Source organism: Cololabis saira, chromosome 3, assembly GCF_033807715.1.
Source record: "Cololabis saira isolate AMF1-May2022 chromosome 3, fColSai1.1, whole genome shotgun sequence".
NCBI classification, from domain to species: Eukaryota; Metazoa; Chordata; class Actinopteri; order Beloniformes; family Belonidae; genus Cololabis; species Cololabis saira.
In genome coordinates, this window is record NC_084589.1 from 54371881 (window position 1) to 54392836 (window position 20956).

Here is a 20956-nt window from a genome sequence, read left to right on the forward strand (position 1 = left end):
ATGGTTCCGCGTTAAATCGACGGCATGGCTACGGCGATGGGTACGCGTGCGACGCGCACCGTACGTTCGCGTCTCCGCGTATCCTACCCCGTAAACTCTGCGTCGGTGCAACGCGGAACCATAAATCAGCCAGTGTCCGTCACTCATCTCCGTGCAGCAGTTACCTGCAGCAGCAAGACGCTGCTCTCTGATTAATAATGGCTCAGTTTATGAAAGCCCCAAATAAAAAAATAATTACAGAATATTTTATGAAATCAATAAACAATTCCATCATCAAAATTATAACATAGGTTCAAAATATCATGCTTTGCATGTAATAAGACTAGGTAATATATTAGTTTCACCTTTTAAGTTGAATTATTGAAATAAATTAACTTTTACACCAAATTCTAGTTGAATTATTGAAATAGATTAACTTTTACACCATATTCTAGTTGAATTATTGAAATAAGTTAACTTTTACACCATATTCTAGTTGAATTATTGAAATAAGTTAACTTTTACACCATATTCTTCACCTGAAGCATTTTTTTGTCATATAATTTCATCCAAAACTTGTATAAATCGAAACGTGTTTCTTTGAGTGGCAGCCCTGTCATGGCTTGGCGGACAATAAGTTCTGGTACCCGACCGGACTGAACAGCGCCATGCACAGGTGCTGTATGCAGGTTAGGTACAGTCAGCTGCAGAGATGAGCGGACCTCAGCAAACCTCCATGAGCCGTTTCTTTACTGGTTGTTCGAGTAAAAGAAATAGTGATGAACAAGTGGAAAATCCTACCAAAAAGTAAAGCAAAAGCTTTAATCGCAAGTACGACATTATGTATATCAAATATGGATTTGTTGCAATTGGTGATTTGGAGGCGCCAAACCCACTATGTATTTTATGTGGAGAAACGCTCAGCAACAAAGCAATGAAGCCATCCAAGCTTCAAAGACACTTAAATACAAAACATCCTTCTCTCAAAGACAAACCAGTGGATTTTTTCGAAAGGAAAAAACGTGAGTTAGATTTGCAGAAGCAAGTTTTAAAGGCCACAACATCAGCTAACGTCGCTGCAACGAGGGCTTCATATCTCGTTGCTCACCGGATTGCAAAAGCTAAAAAGCCCTTTACAATTGGAGAGGAGCTAATACTGCCCGCTGCAAAAGACATCTGCCTCGAACTTTTGGGGGAAAAAGCAGCTGGCAAAGTGTCGCAGCGGTCTGGCAATTGAAATAGGCTGTTATTTTCGTAAAATGAGTCGCCACCTTTTGGTGGATAAATATATGCACCTGAAACCATTGTAAAGTTAGTAAAACAATGATAGCCTGCATTTTAAAATGCATTGTTTTTTTCTAAAATGTTTATTAAAATTGACATAAATTGTCAACCGGTCCCTGAGCTTTTTGTTTATACTTCTGCTGGTCCTCGGCACAAAAAAGGTTGGGAACCCCTGAGATATAGAATCAACAATTGCATTGAGGACAGGCAGACTCCAGTAATTTTACGTCTGCCTTCAGTCTCTGGTTCATCAATGGCGGCTCCAAACAGACGAATTTGTGATCAATTCCCGCCAAGCCGAGCTTCCAACTTCTCCAAGGTCTTTTCCATCTTGCCAATGAGTTCAAAAACCGCAGCTAGCCTGCAATTTAGCTCCCAGCGTTGGAGTCTGAGTGTTGGTCGCAGAGTTTATCCCTTTAGCCACGTCCGGCAGCTCTGAAAGGGCCAGAACAGCTGTCGACAATTTACGCATTAGTCGATATGCCAGATTTCCGCGAGCTCCAAAAAGCAGAAATCCTGTTATCATTAATCCAATTATGAAGGCATCTTCAACATCCTCGATGGACAGAATCGACAGACACACGATCCTCCACATCTTCAAGGGGTCCATGTATCCGGCAAAAAATGTCCCATCGGGTCAGGAGGGCTCCCTTGTCCCCTGACTTCTCGTCGAGAAAATGTGGTCAATTGCACTGAGAGACCAGTTAACCAATTCCATGATTGCAAAAAGTTTTTGAAGATGTGAAAAGAGAGGCTCTAAGGGAGCAGAAAAAGCGTCCGCCTTTACCGAGAGCAGGAATAAAAGCATCTATCCATCCATTTTCTTCCGCTTATTTCGGAACCGGGTCGCGGGGGCAGCAGTCTCAACAGAAATGCCCAGACTTCCTTCCCCCCAAACATTTCCTCCAGCTCTTCTTCCAGCTCTTCTTCCAGCTCTTCTTCCAGCTCTTCTTCCAGCTCTTCTTCCAGCTCTTCTTCCAGCTCTTCTTCCAGCTCTTCTTCCAGCTCTTCTTCCAGCTCTTCTTCCAGCTCTTCCTCCAGCTCTTCCTCCAGCTCTTCCTCCAGCTCTTCCTCCATCTCTTCCTCCAGCTCTTCCTCCATCTCTTCCAGAGGAGTCCAAGACGTTCCCAGGCCAGCAGAGAGACATAGTCTCTCCAGCGTTTCCTGGGTCTTCCCCGGGGTCTCCTCCCGGTGGGACATGCCTGGAACACCTCCCTAGGGAGGCGTCCGTCCGTCCATCCATCCATGCATTTTCTTCCGCTTATATCGGAACCGGGTCGCGGGGGCAGCAGTCTGTAGATAGAGAGTTAGTTAGTGAGTCTAGTTGGATAGAACCTGTAGAGACTAGAACTAGAACCTGTAGAGACTAGAACTAGAACCTGTAGAGACTAGAACTACAACCTGTAGAGACTAGAACTACAACCTGTAGAGACTAGAACTAGAACCTGTAGAGACTAGAACTAGAACCTGTAGAGACTAGAACTAGACAATGTAGTTGGATAGAACCCATGTAGAGACTAGAACTAGAACACGTAGGTCAGATTTCACAGCTTCCTCATGTGTCTGGTTTGGTTCTGTAAACCATGATGGTGTAATGTGTTTGATTCTTCTGAGGTTGCATGAAGTTCATGGTCAGATCAGGTCCTGACGGCTTTTATTACGTCTAAAAACTGACCGATAAACTGGATTTGATGTCGTATCCAACAGTGTTAGTCATCTTACCTTCTTTCTGGAGGCCCTGTATTCGTGCTGAAGTTTGGAGGAAGATCATTGGACCGGTGACTCTCTGCAGACGCCTCGCTGGTTGATGAAGGTGTTGTTGCTCCATCAGGCCTTCTCCTCTTCTTCGATCTAAAGTTGATGGTTTAGAATCCAGATTAAAGATTGTACTGGAATGGCACTAAATACAATTACAGTTTGATACCATTTCTCTGGACCGTCTAACAAACAAAGTGTTGAAGAAAAACAATACTGTCAACTATGAAGTCTGTTATACACATACATACAGTCTGTAACTACAACATAAAGGCTATAAACACCTTAGTAGAACCTGTGTAGAGACTAGAACTAGAACCTGTAGAGACTAGAACTAGAACCTGTAGAGACTAGAACTAGAACCTGTAGAGACTAGAACTAGAACCTGTAGAGACTAGAACTAGAACCTGTAGAGACTAGAACTAGAACCTGTAGAGACTAGAACTAGAACCTGTAGAGACTAGAACTAGAACCTGTAGAGACTAGAACTAGAACCTGTAGAGACTAGAACTAGAACCTGTGTAGAGACTAGAACTAGATCACGTAGGTGGATAGAACCTGTGTAGAGTGTGGGGTTAACTAAAGGTTAGCCTGGACGCTGTTCAGACTTCCCGTTTTGTCCGGAAGGGGCCCCATTGACCCATTGACCCATTGACCTTTTTGTTCTTTTAAAACTTAAGCTTCTGTTTACTCCCACACACAATGTGTGACCTTTTTAACCCCGATGTCTGTTCCTCCGTCTGTTTCCTCCCATTGTCCACTGTTTACTGTTGACTGTCCTTATATGGTCATTTCCTGTCAAGTTTCTAAATAAAAAGCATGATGCAGGAGAAGGATCTTTGGGAAAGCTCAGGAGTTCTCAAATGAGGGCCACGTTGCCCTGCAGCTCCTCTGCTCTCCCCCCTTCTGCAGAAGTGCGTTAAAAAAATATTTCCAACAGTCTCTGTGTCTTTCCTCGTTATGAATTTATGTAAATGTTGATTTGGACCCAACATTTTTGGTGCCGAAACCCGGGAACCCAAGATATGTGACGTTGGGACGGCGTAGGATCAAAAGGCCACCTAAAACTGTGGACAGCTGTTCCGACTTTAGGGACGGGGCCAATAGGAGGTGGTCCTGCGCCGGTCCGGGGTCCAGTGACGGGTTCTCCGAGCCAGGAGAGGCACCTAGGGACTGGTAAGAGACCTCCTCTTACTTAAATACCTGGGGTATTGAAGTATTTTTGTGTAAAATACGAGAGAAATTCTGTGTATACTAACCTGGGGTTAGCGAAAAAGGAAGTCTCCAAGGAAGTTTTTGAAGTCAGGAACTTTAATAAGATACCAGCCTGGGGTTAGTGCATAAGGCCAACACCCACTGGGTCTGGGACCCGCTTTAAGGTCAGGGACATTAAAGTACAGAATAACGAGAGGAGGTTTCTTTTGGAATGTTTTTTAATGGTTTTTGTCTAATGTTTGTCTTGTCTAATGTTCTTGTCTAATGTTTATGACGGAAACTGTCTATGTCCAAAATTGTGAGGCAAAATTTCAATTGTTCACTAAAAAGATCAGCGCTAAAACCAACGAAACTTATGAGCTGAAAGCTGAAAGAAACTTAAGAAAGCAAAAATAACTGGCTAAAATAGCAGACGCGTGGTTAAGCTGAAACTTATGCCTAAAATAATTTCTAAAAGATGCTTAGTCGATGGGAGACGTCCCTAACTCTAGGTGAAGAAAAGATAGTGACAACATTTTTGCGAAATAATATACGGGAACTTAAAAGGAAAAAGAAAATCAACTAATTTAAGACTAACAGAAAAACTGATTAAACGTTCAAAATGGGACAAGGTTCCAGCAAGAGGAAAAGAAAGTTGCGAACTTGTAAAAGAATGGCATGGAGAGATGTGATTTGATGGGGCTTGAGAAAGAGGAAAAGAGGTAATTATGACAGAACAGCTGGTTGAGAAAAAGACTGAGGACACGGCCGCGCGGCATATTCAGGGTAAGCAGGCCTTTTCATCTGCATTGAATATCACTCAAATCAAGACCGTGTCCAGAAGTCTTAAGTAAATACCCAGCTGCTGAATTTAATGACTGTTAAATTTAAGGAATGATAACTGCTGAATTTAAGAGCTTCTGCAAAGTTGCAGGGCCAGAAGTCATGGTGCAGTGTGTGTGTGTGTGTGTGTGTGTGTGTGTGTGTGTGTGTGCGTGTGTGTGTGTGTGTGTGTGTGTGTGTGTGTGTGTGTGTGTGTGTGTGTGTGTGTGTGTGTGTGTGCGTGTGTGTGTGTGTGTGTGTGTGTGTGTGTGTGTGTGTGTGTTTGTGTGTGACGGCTGCAGCAGTGTGTGTGTGTGTGTGTAAGGCTCAGGGGTGGACTGGCCATCGGGCATACCGGGCAATTTTTTTTTTTTTGGCCCGGCCCGGCCCATCGGCCCATTTGATTTTGTTTTTTACCTGACAACAACTGGTACCACTGGCCGATTGGTTATGATGAGTTAGATTATGGGCTGGACCAATCATAGCCGAGGGCCGATGCCCCCCCCCTCCCTCTTGGACCTCGGCTCAATCAATGATATAGAGAGGGACGATGGACAGAAAGAAACGTAAAGGAGGCGCGGAGAAATTAAGGGGAAAAAAAAGGCAAGCTCTTCAGGCAGATGCTGTCAAATGTGTGAAATTAACACAGATGTTTGGTGTAGCAGGAGCTCCTACATCGGCAGCATCAGTGTCCGCCGGTGCTCTGGCACTGGAAACGGCCCCAGCAGCAGGTGATAATGGCGGGGGTGGCCGTGGCCGTCAGGTGGAGGAGAGACCCGGGGCTGCTCGTGGAGGGGGATTTGAACGGAAGGTAAGAAAGCGACAACTGCAGTCTACCTGCTGGGTCAGATATAAACCATGTTTGGTTGATGGTTTATTTTCGTTGTGCTTGCTAACTTTTAACACAGAATAGCTACGAGTGGGCCACATTAGCTAAGTTAACAGCACTTAAGCTAATTAGCTAGGGTTGCACCTGTCCCTTACATGCGTGTCAAATTGGCGACACAAGTTCTGTCACTGGCGACACAATTTGACACGAATACTTCTCATAACCATAATTCTGGAAGTTTTTCTAGAGTTAAGATATCAGTCCTGTGATCATCTGTGAGTCCAACAAGTGTCATGCTCACCTTTCTGTCTCCTTTCTCTTTTTAAAGGTATATTTGAGGAACTATATTGTTGTTGTGGAGTTCACAGGTGGCAGGTGTTTATTGATTTGGTGAGTACATAATATATGAAAACCTCAGAATTTTCTCTGAAAATAAAAAACTGTCACTTTATCATTTTAATATTCATCTCATCTGTGTTCCTCTCATCCTATTTTTCAGGATTCCTTCATACATTGTTGGTGAGGTTCACAAGACCAAGTTGCCTTTTGTGTTGCTGTGGAGTTCACAGGTGGCAGGTGTTTATTGATTTGGTGAGTCTGTTTATTTGGTGAGTCTGTTTATTTGGTGTGTGTGTTTATTTGGTGTGTGTGTTTATTTGTTGTGTGTGTGTTTATTTGTTGTTTGTTTATTGTGTTTTTCATGAAGAATTGTTCAAACGTAAACCGTGAACGGAATTTTGTTTTATTAATATAATAAATGACAGTTCAACCCAAAGCTACTGTGTCTTGTTTTAACCCTACCTATGTCAATAATAGAAACATTGAGCAAAAACAATTACATAACTTTTTTATAACAAAATGTTTGTGTGGTTCATAGTTTGCCCCAATTCATAGACACAGTCACAACATTAGAGCGCGTGGCTTATAATTGATATTATTATTGATACTATTTGAAGAATGATGAGTTCATATTCAATATCTTATATATTCTATAAAACTAAATTAGCAACTCCAAATTTAAGTTGCTTTTTTGACAGGGACAGGTGTGTTTGGATTCCTGATTGTCACTAAATTTTAATAATGCTGTGATTAATAGTGGGTGGGTGAAATAATACATCAATCTTTTTGGAGAAATGTTTACCTACAGTGATGCCATCGCAGCAAAGACTTTGTGTATTTATACATATATTGGAAGAACCCACTGTTTAGGCAATTCATGGTCATTAGTTAGTAAAAACAGAGGCAGGGCTGCATTCCCCCTGTTTAAAATGGTCAAATATGATGATATCAGCCTGAAAATCACAGGACTTATCTGTGGGGGTGAAAGAAGTCAGCAGTATGAATTTGAAAGATGTGTGAGCATCCCTTCATGATAAACAGAGGGGGAACGCATTCTGACAGCAGTATTTCACACTGTCAGAATGCGTTCCCCCTGTTTAAAATGGGTTAATATATCATTGTAGATATCTGAAATATTCTTTTTGACTAGGAAGAATTGAATTACAGATATCTGCAACACATATCCAGTCTAGCTATTAAATGTTAAAACGGCTTGCCATATAAGTTTGCTGGTCTACTCAGAAACAGTACTAAGTACATCTATAACGGGACTGGGGGGGATGGTGTAGGTTTAGGTTTATTAGACAAGAACATACACACCAACAAGACAGTGTACAAGCGGTGTCACAAGAACGTTTGTTTTCATTCATAGGCTTCATTTTCTTTCCATCAATACCTGGTGGGCCGGTCTAGGCTCAAAATGCCCGGGCCGATTTTTTGTCCCAGTCCAGCCCTGGTAAGGCTGCAGTGTGTGAAAGCGAGCTCCAGCATGTCCTGTCTGGGTGTGCGTTTACGAGGGGCTGCGTAAGTGAGAGGCTTAGTGAAACCTAAGAATGGAAATGTCCTCTCATTTTGGGACTGGATGTCCATAAGTTGAGTGTTGAAATTTCCTATGTGGAAGTTTTTGTTAAAATGATACAAATAACTGGCTTCTTTAGATGGTGTGGTCTGTGTCTGACAGGGAGACATTTTGTCTGCTGGACAATACAGGAGCTTCAGAGGATGTTTTGGCTAGTTTTTCAAATGAGAAGCTCCCCTCTTGAAAAAGACATAGAAATGGAATAATGTAGTCTTTTTCTATCATTCTCAGCCCTGAATGGAGACATAGTGTCGTAGAATTGTCAAATTGGGTTAATTCACCATTCGAATGGTTGCAGATTACATTTGCAATACTGTATTTGACCCAGTCTTTGTATTTTTTGATCGTATAGAAATGTGATTCTTGCCATTGTGAGCATGAGATGTGTATGATTGGATTTGACATTTACACAAGCGTGAAAAATGTCGATCATTTTTTTTTATTTTTGTCTGTCGTAAAATCACGTACTGATGATTGACAGCTTCAACAGGTTGGATTTCTTCCCGTAAAATGAGCACCGCTGTATTTTTAAATACAGTAGAAGGGCGTGTTCGTGAACCTACTGTCAATTGCATGTCAGTGACATTTTACACAGAAAGGGGTGTATGGAGAAGAAAAAAACCCGTTGAGCAATCCTTTTAGAAAAAGAGGAACTCTGAGTGCACACCAGGATATTCACACTGAAAAATGTGTACATTTGTGATCAGTTCTGCTACCATTTAGGTTGGGAGTTCATTTGAAATGCACCAATTGAGTTAGGTTAGTGTAGTTTAAGGAGAAATAATTTACACATATGCACTGACACACAAACCCACATATAGATGATCTGAAGTTTGTGTTTAATGTTTAGTTAGTTTTTGTTTATGTGTAGTTTACGCATCGGAATTTATCCCAAAATGTGTTTAATTTTTTTTTTTTTATAAAATGTATTTTTTATAAATACATTCTGATTAATGTGAATGAGAAAGAGGAGTAAACAGGAAGAGGAAAAAGAAGGCTAAAAAATAAAAAATATAAATAAATAGATGAAATGGTAAAAGCTGCTAATGGTATTGCAGATCCATTTCGGGATACGGACCAGTTCGCAATTGGCTTGGTAGATTTGGAGTTAAAATTAAATAATCACATTATTGTGTCTCCGTAGAGGAGCATACACTTGCATCGCAGCATGCAAACAAAAGATTAAGAATCTCCTGAAGACTATATGATTCATCTAGAAACAATTTTCCGGCATCATTCTGGCATTCCTTTTGAACTTGCGGACAATAGAGCTTAACAGCAAGTTGATAAGGCATTATTTGATGGAATACTCCTTTCAGTCCAACGTTTTGTAACAATAAATTATTGTTTATATATATATATATATATATATATATATATATATATATATATATATATATATATATATATATATATATATATATATATATATATATATATATATATATATATAGGTTCACTAGGAACTATTGTTTTGCGTTGCAGGAGAGTTGATGCACGGACAGTTTTGTGTGTGAAGCACCCGAGCATGAACGGCCAGGACTGTTATGTGATCAACCGTTTTGTCACTGGACCGTTATGTTCGTGTGTTGTTACTTTAATAAAACCATAACCCACTTGGGTTGAAATAAGAAAATTCTGTGGTCCTTGACTAAGGTAGGAGACAGAATTTAACAGGTTTTTCCACACCAAGTAATCTAAGGTGGCGGGGGGGGATCTGAGGGACATAGAGATAACCGACCCTGGAGAATCATTAAGTCAAACCTCCGACCTGTCAGGGTGCAAAGGTCAAGAAGTGGGAGAACCACTTATCTGGGGAGAAGTCAGGACTCTGACAGCCCTGATTCTTCCAGGGAAATGTCAAGAAGAAGAGGATGATGACAACGAGACCCTTACCCCTGTTGACATCCAACTCAAGTTTTAATTGACATGCAAAACAATGCTCCGCAAAGGGAGAAAGACATTTGGCTAAATCAGGGGTGTCGGACTCCAGTCCTTGAGGGCTGGTGTCCCTGCAGGTTTTAGACGTTTCCCTGCTTCATTGCACCATGATACAAGTGACTGTGTCTTCAACAGAACTATCCAGACATTGATGACAAGCTGGTGACGATGATTAATTAGAATCAGGTGTGTTAAAGCAGTGAAACATCTAAAACATGCAGGACACCGGCCCTTCTGGGATTCAGTTTGACACCTGTGGGCTAAATGAAGGTGCTGCGGTAACTTCAGAAGGCCTCTATGTGGTGCGAAGCAAACCAGTACTCCCAAACAATTTGTTCCCCCTGGTGGCTGGGTTGAGCCATGGGAGTTCCATGTCTCAAACAGGAGGGAGAAAGGGTATAGTACACAAAATATAAGTATTCAAATACCTATTTTTAAAACATTTTGTTGGAGCTGTCTAACATGTTGCAGGCACAACACGCAAGGCAATATGAGGCCTAAAAGAGGTCAGTGTCCCCAAGGGACCTATCCATTTGAAGTTATCCATTTGGATTTCATTGAGCGGTCCAGAAGTGGGCAACATTTGGAATGAACTAATGGCACTGTTAAGCTAAAGCTCAGGAAAACCATGGAAGAAACTGGAAAACCATGGCCTTAATGCCTGCCATTAGTCGAAATGTACATGAGAATCCTCACGCACTTTGGGTGGTGCATGGTCGCCCGTTCCAACTCCCTCTATGGGAGGGAGAACCATGGCAAGAGAAAACCGAAGAGGCAAATCCACTTTTGATGTGGATGAGTAAAATTGTTTGCTGGAAAAATGTTCAAAGTTCTTGTTAGCTGCTGCTTTCTCTTCTCTCTCTCCTACGCAAGAACTGCTGAAACCGGGTGACCAGATCCTGATTCGAGTGGTGAAAGGTCATCATCCCGTTGGGACGGCCTTTTTGTTGTCCAGATCAGGACACCAACAGCAGTAAAGGCTGCTGAACGATCTATGTGGGTTCACCAGTCACAGTGAAAGCTAGTAGAAAACTTTCCAGACTTTTCCACTAATGAGTCATGCTGACATGTTAGGAATTGTTCCTCTTTACTTACATTGCTGTTGTAATTTAGGAACACTGCTGCATGTTCATTCCTGATGAATGTGGTGCTGAAAGCAATATTACCAAAGCTATAGCCGAATTATGTCAGTTGGCCAAAGTCGTGTCAGAAGACAGACGCTCAGCAGGCACCACTTTTGGTCCTGGCTGACCTCAGGCCACTGGACTGACATAATGACTAAAATTATGATTCCGTTCATCACTGTTCTGGTACTGTTCTGTGTTCTCACTACCTGTATCATTCCGTGTCTCCGTGCAATGGTCCAAAGGTCCATTGCAGACTTCCTTAGTCCAGTATTATGAGGCCTATTTACCAACAACTCCAACGAACTCTAACTGATGACAAGGATGATTATGATGACACTAGAGTGTAAACTGTTTCATTTTGTTTACTGTGAAGTGTGCTTTAAAACTTGTATGTCTCTTGGCCCTTTTTTAAAATGGGCAGATATTAGTTGAAGTTTCAAAAGAACAACAGGAGGGAATTGTGGGGTTAACTAAAGGTTAGCCTGGACGCTGTTCAGACTTCCCGTTTTGTCCGGAAGGGGCCCCATTGACCCATTGACCCAGTGACCCATTTTGTTCTTTTAAAACTTAAGCTTCTGTTTACTCCCACACACAATGTGTGACCTTTTTAACCCCGATGTCTGTTCCTCCGTCTGTTTCCTCCCATTGTCCACTGTTTACTGTTGACTGTCCTTATATGGTCATTTCCTGTCAAGTTTCTAAATAAAAAGCATGATGCAGGAGAAGGATCTTTGGGAAAGCTCAGGAGTTCTCAAATGAGGGCCACGTTGCCCTGCAGCTCCTCTGCTCTCCCCCCTTCTGCAGAAGTGCGTTAAAAAATGATTTCCAACAGTCTCTGTGTCTTTCCTCGTTATGAATTTATGTAAATGTTGATTTGGACCCAAGAAGAGACTAGAACCTGTGTAGAGACTAGAACTAGAACCTGTGTAGAGACTGGTACTAGACCAATATCAAAGGTTTGTGGTTCCTACATCAGATTTTGCCGCTTCCTCATGTGTCTGGTTCGGTTCTGTAAACCATGATGGTGTAATGTGTTTGATTCTTCTGAGGTTGCATGAAGTTCATGGTCAGATCAGATCCTGAAGGCTTTTATTACGTCTAAAAACTGACAGACAGACTGGATTTGATGTCGTATCCAACAGTGTTAGTAATCTTACCTTCTTTCTGGAGGCCCTGTATTCGTACTGAAGTTTGGAGGAAGATCATTGGACCGGTGACTCTCTGCAGACTCCTCGCTGGTTGATGAAGATGTTGTTGCTCCATCAGGCCTTGTCCTCTTCTTCGATCTAAAGTTGATGGTTTAGAATCCAGATTAAAGATTGTACTGGAATGGCACTAAATACAATTACAGTTTGATACCATTTATCTGGAACCGTCTAACAAACAAAGTGTTGAAGAAAAACAATAATGTCAACTATGAAGTCTGTTATACAGAAACATACAGTCTGTAACTACAACATAAAGGCTATAAACACCTTAGTAGAACCTGTAGAGACTAGAACTAGAACCTGTAGAGACTAGAACTAGAACCTGTAGAGACTAGAACTAGAACCTGTAGAGACTAGAACTAGAACCTGCAGAGACTAGAACTAGAACCTGTAGAGACTAGAACTAGAACCTGTAGAGACTAGAACTAGAACCTGTAGAGACTAGAATTAGAACCTGTAGAGACTAGAACTAGAACCTGTAGAGACTAGAACTGGAACCTGTAGAGACTAGAACTAGAACCTGTGTAGAGACTAGAACCTGTAGAGACTAGAACTAGAACCTGTAGAGACTAGAACTAGAACCTGTAGAGACTAGAACTAGAACCTGTAGAGACTAGAACTAGAACCTGTAGAGACTAGAACTAGAACCTGTAGAGACTAGAACTAGAACCTGTAGAGACTAGAACTAGAACCTGTAGAGACTAGAACTAGAACCTGTAGAGACTAGAACTAGAACCTGTAGAGACTAGAACCTGTAGAGACTAGAACTAGAACCTGTAGAGACTAGAACTAGAACCTGTGTAGAGACTAGAACCTGTAGAGACTAGAACTAGAACCTGTGTAGAGACTAGAACCTGTAGAGACTAGAACTAGAACATGTAGAGACTAGAACTGGAACCTGTAGAGACTAGAACTAGAACCTGTAGAGACTAGAACTAGAACCTGTAGAGACTAGAACTAGAACCTGTAGAGACTAGAACTAGAACCTGTGTAGAGACTAGAACCTGTAGAGACTAGAACTAGAACATGTAGAGACTAGAACTGGAACCTGTAGAGACTAGAACTAGAACCTGTAGAGACTAGAACTAGAACCTGTAGAGACTAGAACCTGTAGAGACTAGAACTAGAACCTGTAGAGACTAGAACCTGTAGAGACTAGAACTAGAACCTGTAGAGACTAGAACTAGAACCTGTAGAGACTAGAACTAGAACCTGTAGAGACTAGAACCTGTAGAGACTAGAACCTGTAGAGACTAGAACTAGAACCTGTAGAGACTAGAACTAGAACCTGTAGAGACTAGAACTAGAACCTGTAGAGACTAGAACTAGAACCTGTAGAGACTAGAACTAGAACATGTAGAGACTAGAACTAGAACCTGTAGAGACTAGAACTAGAACCTGTAGAGACTAGAACCTGTAGAGACTAGAACTAGAACCTGTAGAGACTAGAACTAGAACCTGTAGAGACTAGAACTAGAACCTGTAGAGACTAGAACTAGAACATGTAGAGACTAGAACTAGAACCTGTAGAGACTAGAACTAGAACCTGTAGAGACTAGAACCTGTAGAGACTAGAACTAGAACCTGTAGAGACTAGAACTAGAACCTGTAGAGACTAGAACTAGAACATGTAGAGACTAGAACTAGAACCTGTAGAGACTAGAACTAGAACCTGTAGAGACTAGAACTAGAACCTGTAGAGACTAGAACTAGAACCTGTAGAGACTAGAACTAGAACCTGTAGAGACTAGAACTAGAACCTGTAGAGACTAGAACTAGAACATGTAGAGACTAGAACTAGAACCTGTAGAGACTAGAACTAGAACCTGTAGAGACTAGAACTTGACCATGTACTTTATAGAACCTGTATAGAGACTTCAATTCAATTTTATTTGTATAGCGTCTATTACAACAGAAGTTGTACCTAGGATCTTTCCAGAGACTAGAACATGAACATAAACCCCCAAGCAATTATTACATAAATAATGGAAGGTAAAAACTCACCCTAGTTGGAGTAAAACCTTAAGCCAAACAGTGGCATGGATAAACTCCCCTGTAAGAGGATAGACACCTGGACCAGGACCTGGATCATAAGGGGGGGAAGAAACCTGGACCAGGATGTGGATCATAAGGGGGGATCCTCCTGCTGGAGACCTGCTGAACAGAGCAGGAAAAGAGAGAACAGACAGAGAGAATGAAGAACAGAGAAAGGAGAGACACAGACACAATGTCAGAGGGGGGTGTGGGGGACAGGATGTCAGCAGGAATCTACCAGACATCCATACAGACAGGTGGAAGCAGCAGTGGGAGTATCAGAGGGGGGGGGGGGGGGGGGGGGGGGGGGGATTGGGGGGACTGCATCTCAGCATGGAACTCCTGAAGCTCTGGCCTGCAGACATACACAAAAGAGGAAAGGGGGGGCAGACCAGCACAACAAACTACAAGAACGATGGACAACAATGATGGCTATGAGTACTTATAATAAATAAAAAATGGAAGAGGAGAAGAGAAGAAGGTTGAGAGGCACCACCCAGTGGATCATGTCGGTGCCCCCTGCAGCATAAGCCTATAGCAGCATATCTACCACCAAGCTATATTTGAGACTAACTATTATAGTCTTGTTCTATAGCTGCAACTATGACTACTGACTCTAACACACTAGAGTTTACACTACCTAGAGATTTACCAACACCAGCTAGAGGTTTACTAAACACTAACTATAGGCTTTACTAAACAGAAAGGTTTTAAGTTTAGTTTTAAAGGTGGAGGTGGTGTCAGCCTCCTTAACCCAGATTGGAAGTTGGTTCCATAGTAATGGTGACTGATAGCAGAACGCCCGCCCTACAAATCTACATTTGGATACCTTAGGAACTACGAGTAAACCTGCACTCTGAGAACGGAGAGCTCTGCCAGGAACATAAGGCACTATCAGGTCCTGTAAATACTGCGGAGCTAAGCCGTTTTGGGCTTTATATGCAAGTAATAACATTTTAAATTGGATTCTGAATTTTACAGGTAGCCAATGGAGCGACGCTAACACTGGAGAGACGTGGTCTCTCCTGCTGATTCCTGTCAGTACTCGTGCTGCTGCATTCTGGATCAGCTGGAGCCTATTCAGCAAATTACTTGGACATCCTGCTAACAACACATTACAGTAATCCAGTCTAGAATATACAAACACATGAACTAGTTTTTCTGCATCACTCTGCGAGCGGATTTTCCTAATCTTTGCAATATTACAGAGATGGAAAAACGCTATTTACAAACCTGATTAATAATGGTGAATGGTTTAAACAACAAATCCTGATCGAAAACAACACCAAGGTTTCTCACAGTTGCACTGGAAGCCATCGCAACACCATCTAATCCCTTCCTAAAATGCTCTGGACCAAGAATGATAACCTCTGTTTTATCTCCACCTCCACCATCCCCCCCCTCCCCCCCACTGCCCGCCTTTTCACACCTCACCTCAGCCAACCCCCCCCACCTCTGTCTACCCCCCTTCCCCCACCCGACACCCTGCCTGCACTCAAGATCTGCGAGGAGGACGTGCGTCGGCTGTTCCAGCGGCAGAAGATCAGGAAGGCTCCAGGCCCGAACGGCGTGTCCCCCTCCTTCCTGAGAGTCTGCGCCGAGCAGCTGCTCCCACCTTCACACGGATCTTTAACCGGTCCCTGGAGCTGTGTGAGGTGCCCAAATGCCTCAAACGCTCCACCATCATCCCAGTCCCCAAGAAACCCACCATCACAGGTCTAAATGACTACAGACCCGTCGCCCTGACGTCTGTGGTCATGAAGACCTTTGAGCGGCTGGTGTTGTCCCACCTGAAGGACACCACAGGCTCCCTGCTCGACCCCCTGCAGTTTGCTTACCGGGCAAACAGGTCGGTGGATGACGCAGTCAACATTGGACTGCACCACATCCTGCGTCATCTCGACACCTCAGGGACTTACGCGAGGATCCTGTTCGTGGACTTCAGCTCTGCGTTCAACACGATCGCTCCCGCAATCCTCCACCAGAAGCTCACCCAGCTCACCGTGCCTGCCCCCACCTGTCAGTGGATTACCAGCTTCCTGAGTGACAGGAGGCAGCAGGTGAGGCTGGGGAGCATCACATCTAGCACCCGCACCATCAGCACTGGCGCCCCCCAGGGGTGCGTCCTCTCACCACTGCTCTTCTCCCTCTACACGAACGACTGCACCTCAGGGGACTCGTCTGTGAAGCTCCTGAAGTACGTGGACGACACCACCGTCATCGGCCTGATCCGGGAAGGTGACGAGTCCGCGTACAGACGGGAGGTGAAACAGCTGGTCCACTGGTGCAGTCGGAACCACCTGGAGCTGAACCCGCTCAAGACTGTGGAGTTGACAGTGGACTTCAGGAAAAACCCACCGCCACTCCTCCCCCTCACCATCCTCAACAGCACCGTCTCCTCCACAGACTCCTTCAAGTTCCTGGGGTCCACCATCTCCCGGGACCTGAAGTGGACCACCCACATCAGTTCCGTCAGGAAGAAGGCGCAGCAGAGGTTGTACTTCCTGCGGCAGCTCAGGAAGTTCAACCTGCCACAGCAGCTGCTGATCACCTTCTACACTGCAATAATCCAGTCTGTTCTCTGCTCCTCCATCACTGTCTGGTTTGGATCAGCCACCAAACTGGACAGGCACAGACTGCAACGGACTATCAGGACTGCAGAGAGGATAGTTGGGACTAACCTCCCATCTATCGACGATCTGTACCGGTCCAGGACCAGGAAACGGGCAGGTTGAATCTCTGCAGACCCCTCACACCCGGGACACCGCCTGTTCCAACTCCTCCCCTCTGGACGGCGCTACAGAGCACTGTGCGCCAGAACCTCCAGACACAAAGACAGTTTCTTCCCGCAAGCGGTTGCTCTGATGAACTCTCACAAATAACAGTCTCAGAGTAACCAATCACGTGCAATAAAAATAAATAAATCATCTAGCCCCATCTTTAATATTCATGTCTGCCTCACCTTGCTGCACCTCTCACTTTGTACTCACTACCCTAAACTGCTGCACCTTTAAAATGTTTATACTGTACATAGAAATACCACATTTGTTTATTGTTTATTTGTTTATTGTTTATTTCTTAATACCAAAGAGCGAAATTACCGGAGTCAAATTCCTTGTTGGACAATGTTCGAACCTGGCCAATAAAGCTGATTCTGATTCTGATTCTGATTCTGATCTGAATTTAGAAGCAAGAAATTTCTGGACATCCAGTCCTTGATGTCCCTAAGACATGCCTGAAGTTTAACTAACGGTTCTGTTTCATCCGGCTTCATAGACAAGTAGAGCTGCGTATCATCAGCATAACAATGAAAGTGTATGCCGTGATTCTGGATTATACTTCCCAACGGCTGCATGTATAAACTGAACAAGATTGGCCCTAGCACTGAACCCTGCGGAACACCATAACAGACCCTTGACTGTTCTGAAGAAACCTCATGTACATGAACAAACTGGAACCTGTCAGATAGATATGATTTAAACCAACATAGAGCTGTCCCTTTAATCCCAACAACATGCTCTAACCTGTGCAGTAAAATGCCATGATCTACAGTGTCAAAAGCAGCACTGAGGTCCAGTAGAACCAGTATGGACACTAATCCCTTATCTGAGGTCCAGTAGAACCAGTATGGACACTAATCCCTTATCTGAGGTCCAGTAGAACCAATATGGACACTAATCCCTTATCTGAGGTCCAGTAGAACCAGTATGGACACTAATCCCTTATCTGAGGTCCAGTAGAACCAGTATGGACACTAATCCCTTATCTGAGGTCCAGTAGAACCAGTATGGAAACTAATCCCTTATCTGAGGTCCAGTAGAACCAGTATGGACACTAATCCCTTATCTGAGGTCCAGTAGAACCAGTATGGACACTAATCCCTTATCTGAGGTCCAGTAGAACCAGTATGGAAACTAATCCCTTATCTGAGGTCCAGTAGAACCAGTATGGACACTAATCCCTTATCTGAGGCCATAAGGAGGTCATTCGTGACTCGAACCAGTGCTGTCTCTGTGCTATGATGCATTCTGAACCCTGACTGAAAGACTTCAAACAGATCATTTCTATACAAATAGTCACATAAGTGGCTTGAAACTGCCTTTTCCAGAATTTTAGACACAAATGGAAGGTTGGAAATTGGTCTATAATTAGCTAAGGTGTCTGGGTCAAGAGAAGGTTTTTTAAGTAAAGGTTTAATTACTGCGACTTTGAAAACCTGTGGTACATATCCTAAACTTAGGGATAAGTTAATTTGGTCCAGTATTGTCGTACCAATAAGAGAAAAAATATGTTTGAATAGTCGAGTCGGGATGGGGTCTAACATACATGTGGTTGACTTAGCTCTATTGACGAGTGAAGTCAGCTCAGGGAGGTCTATAGGATCAAAACAGTCTAGAGACAAGTCAGAGCCTAGGGAAGTCGCTAAAGCTGAAGAAACACCTACAACCGGCTGGTTGATTTTTTCTCTAATTCTCGTGATTTTACTGTTGAAGAAGCTCATAAAGTCCTCACTACTGAGAGCTGCAGGAATGCACGGCTCAACAAAGTTGTGACTCTTTGTCAGCCAAACTGACCGACAGACTGGATTTGATGTTGTAATGGGAAATTTTGGTATAACAATGTTTTTTGCCTTGTATGCTTTAACACTAATGTACAAATCCTGTTTTCAAGTGAACAATCCGATGGCGAGGGCATGCTCCTTTGACACAGAGCCTGGCATGGTTGCCAGGGTGATATTTTGTCTAGTTGTTCCCAGCCTGGCCACTATAAGATAGCGTGTGCTTAAACATTGCTAGGGCATTACTGGCTGACTGAGCGCCTGTTCAGATCGGCACTGTGTGATCCTCCATTCATTGAATCTTTCTCCTTTCATTAAAACTCCAGAAAGACAGCTGAGTGTGTCCTGACGTTCATTTTTGAACACCTTTTTTGAACGAACAACAATTTTTGCCACCACAATGTCGTATCCAACAATATTAGTCATCTTACCTCTTTCTTTCTGGAGGCCTTGTGCTGAAGAGTGGAGGATGATAATTGGACCGGTGACTCGCTGCAGACTCCTCGCTGGTTGATGAAGATGTTGATTCTATCGGCGGGGGGGGGGCCCTCCTCCTCAAGCTGCTGGTTTTTTGTTGAAGAAAAACATTAATGTCAACTATGAAGAGACTAGAACTAGAACCTGTAGAGACTAGAACTAGAACCTGTAGAGACTAGAACTAGAACCTGTAGAGACTAGAACTAGAACCTGTAGAGACTAGAACTAGAACCTGTAGAGACTAGAACCTGTAGAGACTAGAACCTGTAGAGACTAGAACTAGAACCTGTAGAGACTAGAACTAGAACCTGTAGAGACTAGAACTAGAACCTGTAGAGACTAGAACTAGAACCTGTAGAGACTAGAACTAGACAATGTAGTTGGATAGAACCCATGTAGAGACTAGAACTAGAACACGTAGGTCAGATTTCACAGCTTCTTCATGTGTCTGGTTCGGTTCTGTAAACCATGATGGTGTAATGTGTTTGATTCTTCTGAGGTTGCATGAAGTTCATGGTCAGATCAGGTCCTGAAGGCTTTTATTACGTCTAAAAACTGAACGACATACTGGATTTGATGTGGTATCCAACAGTGTTAATCATCTTACACTCTTTTTGGAGGCGGTATGGACCGGTGACTCTCTGCAGACTCCTCGCTGGTTGATGAAGATGTTGATGATCCCTCATGGCTGCTCCTCATACTAGATCTAAAGTTGATGGTTTAGAATCCAGATTAAAGATTGTACTGGAATGGCACTAAATACAATTACAGTTTGATACCATTTCTCTGGAACCGTCTAACAAACAAAGTGCTGAAGAAAAACGATACGGTCAACCATGAAGTCTGTTATACAGAAACATACAGTCTGTAACTACAACATCAAGGCTATAAACACCTTAGTAGAACCTGTAGAGACTAGAACTAGAACCTGTAGAGACTAGAACTAGAACCTGTAGAGACTAGAACTAGAACCTGTAGAGACTAGAAATAGAACCTGTAGAGACTAGAACTAGAACCTGTAGAGACTAGAACCTGTAGAGACTAGAACTAGAACCTGTAGAGACTAGAACTAGAACCTGTAGAGACTAGAACTAGAACCTGTAGAGACTAGAACCTGTAGAGACTAGAACTAGGTCGGCGGTTCGAATCCCGCTCTGTCCCAGTTGCTGTCGTAGTGTCCTTGGGCAAGACACCTTACCCACCTTGCCCCGTGTGAATGTGTGTGAATGTGTATGAATGTTGGTGGTGGTTGGAGGGGCCGTTAGGCGCGATATGGCAGCCACGCTTCCATCAGTCTGCCCCAGGGCAGCTGTGGCCAATGGCGAAACTTTAGTTTCAGAGGCGGGGGGGGCACAAGTAGGAACGGTAAATTTGTGCATGTAGCTGTAGCGTAGATGTGCAATTTGGCTTTGTAAGACTACGTGTGTGTGAATGCAAACAATCAAACAATTTTAATATGGATTTACTTTTTTAGACACTTTTTAACTTTTTTTTCCTGATATATGTATTTATTATTATTTTTGTTTAGTGCTATACAATGATAAAAAATAGTCTTTAATCTTGTGACCTCTTTCTCTTTGGGCATCCTTTATTTTTGACACAACACAACATTAACATGCCACATAACAAATCAGCTCTTACCTTAAGACAGTATACAAGCATTACAGGCTTATATACAGGCCTCTGGAGAAACAGAGTTCTTGGCCAGGCTTGATTTTTCATTTTCAAAAGCTTGGCCACAGAAAAAACATAGAATTCCATTGACTCCTTGTTTATAATGGAGCCAAGGAAATTCACAGTACCACTTCTCTAGAAATCTGCTGAGATGCT

At 43.1% G+C, this 20956-nt stretch overlaps 1 protein-coding gene across 4 annotated transcripts in view; it reads right to left on the reverse strand.

Moving 5' to 3' along the window:
* Positions 1-429: 429 nt before the first annotated feature.
* Positions 430-20956, reverse strand: part of LOC133440554 (uncharacterized) — a 28064-nt gene continuing 7537 nt past the window's right edge. Inside the window, exons 3-8 of one of the 4 annotated variants that reach the window (XM_061717865.1) lie at positions 19734-19832; positions 19081-19209; positions 14062-14214; positions 12007-12135; positions 2986-3114; positions 430-2556 (exon numbers count right to left, since the gene is read on the reverse strand). In XM_061717865.1, coding sequence (XP_061573849.1) covers positions 2127-2556; positions 2986-3114; positions 12007-12135; positions 14062-14214; positions 19081-19209; positions 19734-19832 — 1069 coding nt within the window. In that variant the 3' untranslated portion in view covers positions 430-2126. Of the gene's footprint in view, positions 2557-2985; positions 3115-12006; positions 12136-14061; positions 14215-19080; positions 19213-19733; positions 19833-20956 lie in introns of all 4 variants that reach the window. The other 3 variants (XM_061717864.1, XM_061717863.1, XM_061717866.1) reach the window with 3 other exon arrangements.